At 45.2% G+C, this 16154-nt stretch overlaps 1 protein-coding gene across 1 annotated transcript in view; it reads right to left on the bottom strand.

Moving 5' to 3' along the window:
- Window positions 1-15688, bottom strand: part of GCM1 (GCM transcription factor 1) — an 82630-nt gene extending 66942 nt beyond the window's left edge. Inside the window, exon 1 of the mRNA XM_088479679.1 lies at window positions 15575-15688. Within this exon, the coding sequence (XP_088335805.1) occupies window positions 15575-15640 (66 nt within the window). The 5' untranslated portion in view covers window positions 15641-15688. The remainder of the gene's footprint in view (window positions 1-15574) is intronic.
- Window positions 15689-16154: the final 466 nt, after the last annotated feature.

The raw sequence follows: 16154 nt of genomic DNA, 5'->3' as shown, positions 1-16154 counted from the left end.
CTTTATGTTAAGGCTTACTCGTACTCGGGAAAGGTTTTCTGTGGATCCATGAATGCAGAGCACTTCAACTAACCCTGTCACCTTTTCTACTGCCCTAGGCAGGACAGCCTCTGAGATCAGGCTTAGTTCACTCCCAGAGTCTATAATAGCTGGGAGTTCTCGGCCATTCAGCAACACAGTTTCCCACATTAACAGGCATCTGGAATACAGGGGTACCATCGTGCAAAAAGCGGGGTACATAGTGCCCTTACTTGCAACCCCACTCTCCATAGTCTGTTTTCCTGAGACAGTTCTTCCTTCCATTACCTGGCTCTCTGCACTCATAGCAAACAATCCTGGCATCTCCAGCGGTGTTTCCTTGAGGAAAGGTGACAGTCAGGTTCACAGGCCAATAGGGTGCCATCTTAACAGGTCGCTCATTCCCTGGTTTCTTTTCTGGCATTTTGGTCATATTTCCTGTGGTCTTATACCGCTCCAACACTGTACTTAATTCCTCTAGATTTTGAGGATCAGCATGTATGAACCAGCGCTGCATATTCCACCCTAGGTTTTTTTATACACTGGTCAACAACCACCATCTCTACAATCTGAGCGGCAGTGAGGTCTTCTGGCTGGAGCCAACTCCGCCCCTGTCTGGCGAGTTCTGCAACCTGCTTCCGAATAAGGACCCCTTGTAGTAGGGCCCATTTGTGGAAGTGCTGCGCTTTCCCAAATGGAGTGAGACCTGACCTGGCCAGAATAGCACTTTTGAATAGGTCATATTTCTGTGCATCAGCAGAGGACAAATCAGCATAGGTTTTCTGAGCCTCACCACTGAGTTAAGGCCCCCATACATCAGAGATGAATTGCAGCAATCGTGCAATTTGCAATCGATTGTGTATAAAAATCTGCAATGTATGGGCTTCACAGATCGCAGATTGCAACCAAAAAGTGATTGGAATTGTTTAATCAGATTGTCCAACATGTTGGACTTCACAGATCAATTGGGGCTGTAGATTGCTAGTGTATGGACATGATCAGCAGATTTGCAGACCGTTTCTAGCAAAATGATGGGCCTTTCAAGATTACCAGATCTGTGTTTAGGCCCCCATACATCGGCAATCTGAAAACCACAATTGAACAATTTGAAGATTTATTGCCCGATCTTAGGATTTCCCAATCGAGCAATCTGCGCCCATACACTACAGATCTTTTTCAGTGATTTGCAGATCGATTGCAGCAAACACAGATCTGGCAATCTTGAAAGGCCCATCATTTTGCTAGAAACGGTCTGCAAATCTGCTGATCATGTCCATACACTAGCAATCTACAGCCCCAATCGATCTGTGAAATCCAACATGTTGGACAATCTGATTAAACAATTCCAATCACTTTTTGGTTGCAATCTGCGATCTGTGAAGCCCATACATTGCAGATTTTTATACAGAATCGATTGCAAATTGCACGATTGCTGCAATCCATCTCTGATGTATGGGGGCCTTCAGCTGCAATCGATCTGCAAATCACTGAAAAAGATCTGTAGTGTATGGGCGCAGATTGCTCGATTGGGAAATCCTAAGATCGGGCAATAAATCTTCAAATTGTTCAATTGTGGTTTTCAGATTGCTGATGTATGGGGGCCTTAACTTTAATGTGTCTGACTTTTGTTTGTGTCTTAAGGCCCCCATACATCAGCAATCTGAAAACCACAATTAAACAATTTGAAGATTTATTGCCCGATCTTAGGATTTCCCAATCGAGAAATCTGCGCCCATACACTACAGATCTTTTTCAGTGATTTGCAGATCGATTGCAGCAAACACAGATCTGGCAATCTTGAAAGGCCCATCATTTTGCTAGAAACGGTCTGCAAATCTGCCGATCATGTCCATACACTAGTAATCTACAACCCCAATCGATCTGTGAAATCCAACATGTTGGACAATCTGATTAAACAATTCCAATCACTTTTTGGTTGCAATCTGCGATCTGTGAAACCCATACATTGCAGATTTTTATAGACAATCGATTGCAAATTGCACAATTGCTGCAATCCATCTCTGATGTATGGGGGCCCCAATCCATCACAGATGGATTGGGGCTGTAGATTGCTAGTGTATGGACAAGTTCAGCAGATTTGCAGACCGTTTCTAGCAAAATGATGGGCCTTTCAAGATTGCCAAAACTGTGTTTGTTGCAATCGATCTGCAAATCACTGAAAAAGATCTGTAGTGTATGGGCGCAGATTGCTCGATTTGGAAATCCTAAGATCGGGCAATAAATCTTCAAATTGTTCAATTGTGGTTTTCAGATTGCTGATGTATGGGGGCCTTAACTATTGACTGTCTAACATCTGGTGTCTATCTAGACATTGTCTAACTAATTACTGTCTGTCTATCTATCTCTTATACCATACCCCAAAGTTGCTATAGTACAAAAAACTTCCTCCATTTTTACAGTGGGAGGGGTGAGTAGGAACTCAGGAGCTTTTAGATAAGATTAATGACAAGCCAGTTTACACAAATAAATATCTTTCTTTCAGCAAAGCAGGGGCTAAACAGAACACAGGAAAAAAAACTTTTTTTTCCTTTTTCAGTACTGAAATATGTGTGCTTTGCTCAGTCAACAGGTGAAGTTAATTACACCGCTGGTGAACACACTAATCAGCATCTTAAGCACTCAAGTAAAAAAAAAAAAGCTACTTTTTTCTTTTCTTTTTCAATAAACACACAAAACAGATTTTGCACGATGCATAGCAGGTTACACAATGTCCTTGTTATAATTCTGGTTTTTCTGGTTCGCCAACCAGACTTGCGTATACCGAACGTTTTGCCTTGTCAGATCCTTCACTATGCTGTAGGTGTCTTGCGATTGCTCTGCGACACAGCAGTGCAGAGTCCCTGTATGACTCCAAACAGGCAGGTACTTGGTAAAGCAGTGGCTTTTTAATGGCAGCAAACACTGTACCTTAGCATACATGAGCATAGGCCTGGATACACACAGGCACATAACAGAAAATAAGCAAATAAACATAAAAGTAAATGCCACAGCACTCCTTGTGCTTAACAGTCAGCAGTTACAATATCTGTGGACCTTCCAGATCCTGGCACCCTAATGCTAACCACCAGCTTGTCCAGCATCAGGAGCAAGGAGCATAAAGTGTGTGAGAGTTTTAAACCCTTCCTGTGCTCCAGTGATTATTCCAGATGGGTCTTTGTTATACTCCTTTTACACCGGCGCTAAAACCCGGGTTTTTGAAGGGTTAACCCGGGCAGCTCCCTGGTGTAAAAGGGGAGAGAGTTGGATCGCCGGGTCGAGTGACCCGGCAATCCAACCCAGGTTACTAGCAGGGTTTAACACGGGCGTAGCCCGTGAAACCCTGCTATGAGAACAGCGCACTCCGGGTCACGATGACCTGGAGTGCGCTGCTAGCCGGCCGATTGGTCCGGCTTCAGTGGCGCTTGGAGATGACATCTCCAAGCGACCACTGTCACTCCGCAAAAGCCGGGTCTATGCAGACCCGACTGCGGTGTGAGCGGCGCTGACTCGGGAATATCCCGAGTCGGTGCCGGCAAAATTCCGGGTCTGATCCGGATAGGAACTTTGTTCCAACTCCGGGTCAGACCCGGAATTTAGGTGGAAAAGGGGTATAAATGTGAAAACCTGGAATTCCACACCTCCACTACTAATGCAGAATGCACAGGTTTCACTCCAGGCTCCCTTGGAGGGAGCTGATTCCACCAGAATGTGGGCAATTCAGGTGAGAGACTACCCCTGTCACCACAATAGGAAAATTAGTAATGTTAAGGTACCATAATTCTCAGGAATTTGCATAGAATAACATCACAGCGGCACATTGCTGCAAATTTATTTCCCCATAGAGTCTTTCCTTGATCATTGGCTATGACTATGGCAGAACATGAGTCTGCACATACATCTATTCAATAAAACTGGTATGGCTCAAGCACATGGTAAAGAGTGTGTTAAAATGGCAGCATCACTAGCGGTTTATCCCATGGTGACCAGGAGACAGAGATGTGAGCACCTCTGGGAAGAGAATTGACTTTCACTATTGTTCACTACATGTGTCAACCGGTTACTTTTTCTCCATATAGGTGATGTACAGTTATATAAATATTCAAAATTGTGACACTTCAAATAAAGGCAGTGTGAAGTCCTGAGTTGGGTTGAACAAGCAGTATTTTAGGAGAAAAAAAGGGAAAAATTCTAATTAATTAGGGGGAGGTGTCATATGTTATAGTAGACAATACTGCGAGGCAACTTTTTAACTTTTGCAGGCCTGAGCATTTCTCAGACCAATCACAAAACATTGTTCAAAGCATCCGCACAGCACAGACCATGATAAATGAAGGCAAGTGGGTGTGTTTGTGCAAAATAATGTGCACTTCTGCTTGGCCATAAATTACACCATATTGTGTTATTTCATAATGTTTTAAAACAAAATAAAGAAACTGAATGAATGGACATTTTATACAAACTTGTATTCGTTTATCGGCTTTTACTGACTATTGCAGAGGATTCCGAAATCGGTCCTCAAGGCACCCTAGCAGTCCAGGTTGTAAGCATATCCATGATTAAGCACAGGTGACTTAATTAGTACCTCAGTCAGTGTGATTATACCATCTGTGCACAAGCATGGATATCCTTAAAGCCCGGACTCTTATGGAGCATACACATGGTCAGATTTGTCAGATGAACGATTTTACCAAAGATTTGAACGATTATTGACTGCATTAAAATGAATGGAATCGTCCAAGTTTGACTGCAAACACATCAGATGTCAGATATCGTTATCTGACCATCGGGAACGCGCATCATTCAAATCGTTCATCTGACAGATCTTACATATATGTCAGATATGTGAGATTTTCCTTCAGATATGAACGATTTTTTAAATCGTTATCGTTCAGATCTGAAGAAAAATCTGACCGTGTGTATGCTCCATTAGGGCGTCTTGAGGACTGAGGGCCTGATTCAGACCCGCTCGCGAATGCTATGCGCTCGCAAGCGGGTCGATGGTGGCCCAGTGTACATGCGCACGGCAGAGCCGGCTCCGACGTGCGCATGTACGAGATCCGGATAGCGACGGGCAAACCGTCGCTCCGGGTCTCGTACCAAAGGGGGCATGCTCTCGATGTTCAGTGACAGCACGCCCCCTTTGGTGGCCGGGCCGTGGCTGCCCAGACGGAGGCGTTCCAATGGAAACGCCTACCGTCTAGGGCCAGCCCCACTGACATCACAAGTGTTAGAGCCGAAAGCACTCTAGGGCTTGCGGCAACGAGACCCTACCACAAGGTTCTCGTCGCAAGCCCGATGGTGATGATGATAGTCGCGATGGTCAAGACCATCGTAACCATCGGACTTGCAACCAGACCCTTGTGGTAGGGTCTCGTTGCCGCAAGCCCCAGAGTAACAGAGCCGAAAGCACTCCCACTGACATCACCAGTGATGTCAGTGGGGCCGGCCCCAGACGGCAGGCGTTCCCATGGGAACGCCTCCGTCTGGGCAGCCACGCCCCCGGCACACCCACTAAAGGGGGCGTGCTGTCACTCAACATCGACAGCACACCCCCTTTGGTGCGAGACCCGGAGCGACGGTTTGCCCGTTGCTATCCGGGTCTCGCGCATGCGCACGATGGAGCAGGCTCCATCGTGCGCATGCGCACTGGGCCACCATCGACCCGCTTGCGAGCGCATTCTGAATCAGGCCCGAGTTCTCCGCCTTTATTGTATGTAATCACTCCTAATGATTCCTCCATGATGTTATTCACTTCCTCTACTCCATATAGATATATAAACAAGGATATAAGGTATATAGTGAAGTATAGTTTATTCACAAAATTCATTTAAAATATATCCATAAAATTGCCACCACACTATTAGAAAAAGCAGCGTACCAGATTGAGTGGGGGTGCTATTGTAACACACCCAAACTCGGATGTATGACGTTCTACCAGCCACCTCTGGGTATAGGCACTGGGAACACTCCTGGTCCTGTGTGCAATCAACAGTCCCTCTCCACCTGGATCACTACCCTATGCTCACCACAGGAGTGATTACGTAGAATAAAGGAAATGTATACTTTATTATTCTCGGTTTAAACTCTTCACACCCCGGGGGGGTGCGCACAATTGCAAGTACTTTTTTATACATATGACTATTTGAGGTGTGTGACCACCTCTGCGTATTGGATGTCACACTATTGTGTTCAAGTGCAAGTTTGTCAGGGCACAGCTGCTGGAGGACCGCATGTTGAATACCCTGGTCTATCACATGATCTATGATCTTACTAAGGTGGTGACAGGCATGAGGTCTCATATATAGGGCCTGATACAGAGATGTAAGCTAACTCGATGGTTAGCACACTTCTCTGATATTTTGGGGTCTGCGCAGGAACTATTCTGCACATATGCAGAATGGGTCGTGTGATCTCGCTTGCAGACTCCCCTTCACCCCACCCCCCCTTTTTCCCAAGCAACAGCATGCTTGACATTCTGTGGCATTTGGGAGGCAGAAAGGGGGCGTGGCTGGCCACCGTTCCCGGAAATGGGGGGCCTGTTTTCTCGGAGGGATGAGGCCAAGGTCTGCGTCAGTGGACGCAGATTTCCTGGACGCGCAAGTGACCAGGACCCAGTCAGGCTATGGTAACCTTCAGCTTCCACAACCTGGCCCATCACGAGCGATGGTTGTGATGGTGGTCCCAGGCTGTGACCTCGGTGGCAGCAAGGAGGAGTCTGTTTCCTACAGATATCACCTGCCGCATTAGCATTTTAGATGGATGGAATTGCACAGCCGCTTGTGTGCAGATCTACAATTCCGTCCATCCCTGAATCAGGCCCATAGTTCTGATGCTAAAAAGAGCAGTTTACTGATAAAAGTCAGTGATGTAGGACTTTCATGCTCTTGTTAATAGATAATACCATAAAACATAATGTTACCGAAGAACACATCAACTATGTAGTACACATTTGAGGTGTGTGACCACGGTCTTCTGTTTGCTTTTTTTCTATTTGGGATTTATTCAAATAGTGACTTGTGCTTTGTTTTCCTCTTCCTATTTAATTGAAACAAAGGGGTCAATGGAATTATCAGCTATGAGCAGCCACACACATCACGGATGATTTTGGGTGAGCAATGTTGGGAGAGCAGCATTGCTCATTTTTCTCCACACCCCTATGTGGGTGAAAGGTAAAATAAGCAGTGTTAAGGTTACAATGTGCAACCGTTACGAATGTTCCCGCATTGCCAGCATTACGGATAACTGAATTACATCCAATAGTAAAATGCAAAACAAAGAAAAACAGTAGAGCAGAAGCGAAATTACAAAAAATATATGTATTTTCTGGTTTATACTTCTGAAAGCAAATCCTCCCACAAGACACAGTAAGTGAAAAGTTCAGAAGCAGAGCATTCAGCAGTCGCATAATACTGGGCATACACAATCAGGGGCGGATCTAAACTTCTCTTTTAGGGATGGGGGGGTGGTTTAACAATTAAATCTGACCCCTCCCCTCTTTACTCATTCCTCCTTCCACTTCCAGTCATGGCTCCTCCCATTTTCACGCAGTGACTTCACATCATAGCCATTCAATAGTAATCTTTTTACTTCTGTCCCTTTATTTCCCTTTCTTTACAATTTTCCCTCTCTTCTCCCTTGTCTTTATGACCCATCCTAAGCACTTTATTCCCTCTCCCAAGCGGCACCATGAGGCAACTCGCCCTCTTATCTACTCCCTTGTTTCTACAATGCATACCTCCCAACTGTCCTGCATCCAGCGGGACAGTCCCGTTTTTCTGGGATTGTCCCACCGCGGGCCGCAGTGTCTTGCGGTGGGGGTGGGGGGGAAGTAGGGGAGAGCACAAACAGCTGCTCTGTATAGCAGAGCAGCGGGTGTGCAGGAGGAGAACAGATGCTGTGCGCATTTGCACGGCAGCTGTTCTCATGTGTACAGACTGCCTGGGGGGCAGTGCTGGGCATGCCCCCAAGATGACGAAAACGGGGGAAGCCGCGAGGCTCCGCCCCATTTTCCATAGGTGCCACCCCTTTTTACATCAGCCACACCCCCTTTTGGCTGTGCACACATTCGGCGCGCGACCTGTCCCTCCTTGAGATATTGAAATGTTGGGAGGTATGACAATGTAGTGTATATAGTGACTATATGACCAAAATGTATTATATGCCCATCACTCCCTCCCCTATCCCCCTATATATTATATGCCCACACCCTCCCCTCCTATATATTATATGCCCATCACTCCCTTCCCTCATCCCCCATACATCATATGCCCATTAGTCCCGCACCCTTACACCCTATATGCAAAACACTCTCTCCCATTATTCCCTATATATTTTTGCCCATATTTTTTGCCCCCCCATATATTGTATGCCTCTTGGGAGCCTGCCTCTTATGAACTCTGTAGTGTATGCAGGGCCGGTTCTCCCATTACGCATGGTATGCAGCTGCGTAGGCCGCCACATAGTGGAGGGCGCCTCAGCTGCATACCATGTGGGCCGCGGCAGGCTGTGTCTCTGTGACACAGCTGCACCGTGTGTGTAGCGCTGACTGGACGGAGTTCAGTCAGCGCTACACAATGACAAACACACAGCCGCCGGTGCCGGCAGCTGTGTGTTTGCTTTAGCAGCTGATGAGAGTCAGGCAGACTCTCATCGGCTGCTGCTCCCACTGCCAGAGCTGGGCATCTTCCGGCTCCCGCAGTGGGTAATGGGAGAGATGTCATGACGTCTCTCCCATAATTTTATTACGTCTCTACTGTGGGGGGGGGGATTACTACTGGGGGCACTACAAGGGGGGATTACTACAGGGTGAACTACAAGGGGGGCTACTACTGGGGGCGCTACAAGGGGGGCTACTACTGGGGGCACTGCATGGGGGGGAACCTCCACTGGGAGGACTACTACAAGGGGGGACTACTACTAGGGGCACTACAAGAGGGGGGACTACTACTAGGGGCACTTCAAGGGAGGGGACCACTACTGGGGGCACTATATAAAGGGCAATACTGGGGGTACTGCATAGGGGGGAACTACAACTGGGGCCACTGTTTAAAGGGCACTGCATAAAGGGTACCACTATTGGGGGCACTGCATGGGGGGACTACTACTGGGGGCACTATATAAGGGGCTTACTACTGGGGGCTCAAGGGGCACTGCACAGGGGGGACCAGTACTGGGGTCACTATATAAGGGCCACTGCATAGGGGGTACCACTACTGGGGGCACTGCATAGGGGGACTACTACTGGGGGCACTATATAAGGGGCTTACTACTGGGGGCACAAGGGGCACTGCACAGGGGGGAACACTACCGGGGGCACTGTAAAAGGGGCACTGCATAGGGGGGGGGGCGCCAAAAAATATACTCGCTTACCAAAAAATTTGGGCTAGGGCCGGCCCTGACTGCATGCATGTAATAGCGTGGACACAGGTATACTAGAACAGTATGTCGACAACACTACTATGAATGGAGGAGGGTGCATCCCCCTGACTGACTGACAGTGTAGGAGGTACACACTTGACATTGCAATTCAGCAATTATCCAGCCAGGGGTTAAAAGCAATAAAGGAGGCCTCCAAATGTGACAGGCTGTTTCTCCCTCCAAGCACAACAACTAGAGCCATGCTGGGACTATTGGCAGCACTGCTTTTAGCTATGCACACAACATACAGTGTGACAGTGCTGCTCTCCAGACTGTGACAACCAACTTCTCTTTCAGCTGGGTTACTGACCAGTCACCCAGTGTGACAGGCTGCAGGAATTTCACCAGGAACTTTCATTCATTCATGTCACCCCAACCAGAACTCCAGGAGGCAAGGCATCCCAGTGTTCAGCCTCTATTGTAGCAACTTCGCAGACTTTTCATGCTGCTGGTACTGCCTCATGGGATTTGTAGTTTATCTTTTACTGGTCAGAGTGTGAGTAGTATAAGAGAAACTACAATTCCCATGTCACTCCTCTCCCTTCTCTGGCCAGCGTGGGTGCCTCGGGCTAACAGCTGACTGCCTGCCTGCTTGTGACTGCCGTGGTCAGGTCTCAGATGCCGCCCGCAGCTTAACCATGCTTGGCTCTGCTCTCCCACATCTGCACTGCTGCACAGCCTACAGGTACAGTAGGTGGGTGGAGCTGGGGCTGTGTTTTACGGAGGGGGGGGGATCGCCCTTATAGCTCCCCCTGGATCTCCCACTGTACACTATACAATTATTGTGGCGATCCGCCCAATATCAGCGGATCGCCCCGATAATTGTACTGTGTGTGCGGGTGACAGAGGGTAAACTGTCGGCCCAGCATGCCCGTCCGATGCAATATTTTGTAAGTTAAGTGTTGCCTGCATCGGGCAGTGTATGCCCAGCAGTTGCCGACTGACAGACATTTCCCCTGTTCTTTCACAGGTAGATATCAAGACCAATACACCGTGAGATATCTCACAGTGTATGCTCACGATGTCTGCTGGGTGTCAGGCTGCAAGATATAGGGACTTGGATGGAGATAAAGTGAATGGAGATAAGGTACCAGCCAATCCGCTCCTGCTCTTTGCCACCGAAGTCCACCCTTTCCAGCCCAGTGCCCCGCACTTGTCCAGCCATTCCTGCCCTGTGCTCCCCCATCAATGTCCAGCCTCCCCTGCCCTATCGATCTCCATCTGTCTTGTTACTGCCACCTGAGGGTGTCATTAACAAATGAAACTACTGAGGGAAAAATACACTTTTTTTCAGTAGGGATATGTTTAAAATAACAATCTATTTCCACACTGATAAAATAATAAATCACAGCATATATATATATAAATATATATATATATAATATATATATGATTTTTCTATAGCCATGACCCAAAGTTTTGAGAATGACACAAGTATTGGTTTTCACAAAGTTTGCTGCTTCAGTGGTTTTAGACCCTTTTGTCTGATGTTACTATGGTATACTGAAGTACAATTATAGGCATTTCATAAGTGTCAAAGGCTTTTATTGCTAATTACATTAAGTTTATGCAAAGAGTCAATATTTGCAGTATTGACCCTTCTTTTTCAAGACCTGAAATTCGCCTGGCATGCTGTCAATCAACTTCTGGGCCACATACTGACTGATGGCCACCCATTCTTGCCTAATCAATGCTTGGAGTTTGTCAGAATTTGTGGGGTTTTGTTTGTCCACCTGCCTCTTGTGGATTGACCACAAGTTCTCAATGGGATTAAGGTTTGGGGAGTTTCCTGGCCACGGACCCAAATTTTTTTATGTTTTGTTCCCCAAGCCACTTAGTTATCACTTTTGTCTTGTGGCAAGATGCTCCATCATGCTGGAAAAGGCAATATTCATCACCAAACTGTTCTTGGATGGTTGGGAGAAGTTGCTCTTGGAGGATGTTTTGGTACCATTCTTTATTCATGGCTGTGTTCTCAGTCAAGGGAGTGGGCTCACTCACAATATTGCTTGAGAAGCAACCCAACACATGAATGGTCTCAGGATGCTTTACTGTTGGCATGACACAGGACTGATGGTAGCGCTCACCTTTCCTTCTCCGGACAAGTGTTTTTCCAGATGCCTCAAACAATCTGAAAGGGGATTCATCAGAGAAAATAACTTTACAATAGTCCTCAGCAGTCCAATCCATGTACCTATTGCAGAATATCAGTCTGTCCCTGATGTTTTTCCTGGAGAGAAGTGGCTTCTTTGCTGCCCTTCTTGACACCAGGCCATCCTCCAAAAGTCTTCCTCCTGTGTCATGCCAACAGTAAAGCATCCTTAGACCATTCATATGTGGGGTTGCTTATCAGTCAAGGGAGTGGGATCACTCACAATTTTGCCTAAGAACACCGCCATGAATAAAGAATGGTACCAAAACATCCTCCAAGAGCAACTTCTCCAAACCATCCAAGAACAGTTTGGTGATGAACAATGCCTTTTCCAGCATGATCGAGCACCTTGGGGTCAACACTGCAAGTATTGACTCTTTGCATAAACTTAATGTAATTGTCAATAATACCCTTTGACACTTATGAAATGCTTGTAATTTTACTTCAGTATACCATAGTAACATCTGACAAAAAGGTCTAAAAAAAACTGCAGCAGCAAACTTTCTGAAAACCAATACTTGTGTAATTCTCAAAACTTTTGGCCATGACTGTGTATATGTATATGTGTAAATATATATATACACACACACACACACATCAGGCCTGCCATAATAATTTATTGCAGCAGTATTAACATTTCACATCTTATTTCAGCCAAGGTCAATTCATGAGGTAATATTATGGGGCAATTTGGGCAGCACAGACAGTGCAACATTAAGCATGCCTCACAGCACTGACATCGTGGGTTCGATTCCCACTAAGGTCCTAACTGTGTGGAGTTTGTATGTGCTTGCATGGGTTTCCTAGGGAACTCCTGTTTCCTCCTACATTCCAAAAATTTACTGGTAGGTTATTTGACTCCAATCAAAAATTAACCCTAGTGTGTATGTGTGTGTGCATGTGATAAGGAATATAGATTGTAAGCTCCACTTAGGCAGGGACTGATGTGAATGGCCAAATATTATCTGTAAAGCGCTACGTTGTGTGCTATATAAATAACTGGTAATAAATAAATTAAATTAGGTGCGGGGTTTACCTTGGGGCTTATTGTCAGCCCTGTGAGGAAAAATCTATAGATTTTAGCACTTATTGCAGAATCTATGGGTTAACAGGCGCTAATTGCAGGCTTACCGCATGGAAAAATTGACTTGAATAACTCCGGGCATTAAACCCGAAGCTTTACCTGCAACTAAGTGAATTCACATTAGCCAAGAATAAACTGTAAAGTATCATGTTATAAGTAATACAACTCCTTTTAGAAATGATTACATATGAGCTACCTCACAGCTATATATTTTATATTCAGGCCACACCTTAGTTACTTTTCAGTAAAAGGACACCTGAGAATGTTCTGTGTACATGAAGAACCTGTGTGACAAGTTTCACGAGGAATGAAATAGAAGGCAGAAGACAGATGGAGCTGAGTGTACGGAATGAATTTCCCATCCGTATACTGCAGCTGATAGGGCTGATAGGGTCATTTGGTTGCAACTGATGACGCTGCTACTCTACTGTAATAAAAGATACTTCACAAACATCATTGCTGTCTTGGTGAATTGTACCTGATACCATAAAAAGAAGTAATACTGAAAAATTCAGATAACATAAAAATGAAACTGTGTAACTGTATTTATTTTATTTATATAATATGTTTGTGATGAACAATTAAGCAGGAGGTTGCTGCATAGATTTGCATGTATTGAGGCCTGGGTGTAAAGATTTCTTTTATATCAACATGTTTTTTGATCCATATGTATAATTTGCAGTGATGATTTAAATTTTTGTTCTTGTTGATCGGTAGATATGCAAAAGACAGTGATTTTAACATCACCTTAGACGTGGTACTATCTATTACTTTTCAACAAATGTATATTCCTTACTCTATCTAAATCCTTACTGTAAAGCATGTGACAAACTAGGGCAATACAACAACCCTGGCATACAAACACACCAGTTACAAAACACCTATACAGATACTATACTGTATATAGTGCAGTTCTAAGATATAATCCAAACCACTAAAAAGATAAATCCTGACACCATTTAGAATCCCAGCGCCAACATCCCGATGGTAAGTACTGGGGGTTAGGGTTGGATATTAGGGGGGGAATCGGCATGTAATACCGCCGGCCACATGGCCGGCAGTTCGAATCCTGGCAGCGTCAGGCCGACAGAGGAAGAGATCCCGGCAGCGGCAGCCCGACAGCGCTGGAAATCCCGATCGTCCCCAGGTAAGTACTAACTAACCTAACCTACCCCCCTAACCCTCCCTTAGGGGTGCCTAACCCTAACCTTCCCCCCAAGTGCCTAACCCTAATCCCCCCTCTAAGTGCCGAAACCTATCCCCCCCCCCCTCCCCGCTGCCTAAACCTAAGTCCCCGAAGGGAATGCCTAACCCTAACCTCCCCCCGGGGGTGCCTAACCCTAAGTCCCCCCGGGAGCCCTAAATCTAACCCCCCCCCTCTCGGCTGTCTGCTTACGGCGCCCGGCATCCCTTCGATCGGGACGCCGGGCACAGGTCTCCCGGCGTAGGGGTAATGACGGGCATCTAGATTTTAGACGCCTGTCATTTAACCCTAGCCGGGATTGAGGAGTTGGGAAGCTGGCGGTCGGTATTGCGGCCGCCGGCATCCTAAACCTATACCCTAGGGGGGGAGGGTTAGGTTTAGGTTGTGATGGGGGTGAGGTTAAGGGGTAGGGTTAAGGATACTTACCGACATGTGTTGGTATCCTAACCCTGGATGCCGACATCCGGATTCTGACCACCGGGATACCGAGCGCCGGCATCCTGTACCCAACCCCAGGCTACCTGCATAGGACACCCTATTGATCTCCATTTGTCTTATTACCGCCACCTGAGGGTGATTTTTATATATATATATATATATTATTTTATCAGGCCTGGCATAATAATTTATTGCAACAGTCTTCATTTCACATCTTATTTCAGCCAAGGAAAGCTCATGAGGTACGGTTACGGGCAAATTAAATAAATTGCAGGGTTTATTTCAGGGCTAATTGTGAGGAAAAATCCATAGATTTTAGCACTTATTGCAGAACATATTGGTTAACAGGTGCTAATTGCAGGTTAATATATTAATATACAATATGCTACTAACATTACACATAAAACACCTATACAGATACTATACTATATATAGTGCAGTTCCAACATACTGTATAGTCCAAACCACTTAAAAGATACTGCCGCTAGACCACAGTACTTCTAATCCCAAATCCCAAACCTGCCAAAGTTTTCTAGGCTGTCATTACGTATCAATGTGTTTATCTATGAACACTGTTCAATATTATATAATGAATTTGTTCAGGACATACTTGCAGTCCAGGTCGGGAGAATGTCTGTGCCCTCTTACAAGTCCACCAATCGCCCACTGCTGGAAGATATACATTTTGACATGACCCATTCCAATCAGGAGACTATGCTCCTCTGTTTCCTGTTTTACGGACCTTAGCTCAATTAAGTAACTGTTAAATGGGTGTTTTAACATCTGTTAAATATTCAACAACTGGAAACGTGGGATAAATGTGAAATAAACCATTGCCTCATATTTGAAATAGTTTAAGAAGTCATTGATACAAATCATGTATTTATAGTAATACTACATACAATTTCTAGAGATTCACATTTTTACAATTAAGCATGTCCTATGTTATTTAAATAATAATTAGATTACATGTGCGTACCTAAATTAGGGTTATGTTCAACATTGTGACACTAAAGAAATGTTTGATTACTGCAATTTCCTAAGTAGATTCTGGGTTCTTCTCACATGAGAATTATCCGGCTCTACATAGACCATAATGGTGAGGGAAAGGCAAAGAGATTACAACTGGCAGCAAAACAGTAGCTTTCTATAGTCCTGTGTCACTTTAGTTAATGACTAGACATTATATCCACCTTGAACGTTGGTGCCATATCCTGAAACTGTTGAATAGAATTAAATAAATAACAACTTCATACAATACCTGTGGAAGCTTCATGTCATTAATGTCCCAGTGAAGAACTTTGCTCTGAGAGGCATTCTGTTCCATGGTAGAATCACATGTAAACCTAAGCAAGGTACAACTGCTGGTGGTCTGTGCAAGGAGCTAGCTTTAAGCTAGATCTGACCACTTCCAAGCAGTTGTGACAAGGAAGTCACTTCCTAAACCTATTGAAATAAGTGACACAAACAAGATAGTTTTTAAAGGAAAAATCCATCTCACCTTGCCAGAAAAACTTGTTTTAGAAGTTGCTTCACAAAACTGAAGCAAAAGTACAGTTAACTGTAAAAAAAATAATGGTTAAATAGAACAGAAACATTCTGCTGGGTAAAAAATATACAATGGAATGAAATGTAACATCTGTTTTGATGAATATTATCTGGTATTTTCTTGCAACCCTTTCTCCTCATTTCACAGGCAGCTGAAATACTGTAATATGTGTTGTTGATCAGGGCCGTAACTAGGGTAGTGCAGCCGGTGCCATCGCACAAGGCACCACAGGGCAGGGGGCTCTGTTTGGGCCTGTAAAATTTCTGTTTCTTATCATTCTCACTTGTAGCTT

Source organism: Taudactylus pleione, unplaced genomic scaffold (assembly GCF_031769625.1).
Source record: "Taudactylus pleione unplaced genomic scaffold, aTauple2 ptg000244l, whole genome shotgun sequence".
NCBI classification, from domain to species: domain Eukaryota; kingdom Metazoa; phylum Chordata; class Amphibia; order Anura; family Myobatrachidae; genus Taudactylus; species Taudactylus pleione.
The sequence above is the reverse complement of the archived record's forward strand: the minus strand, read 5'-3'. Positions and strand labels throughout refer to the sequence as shown.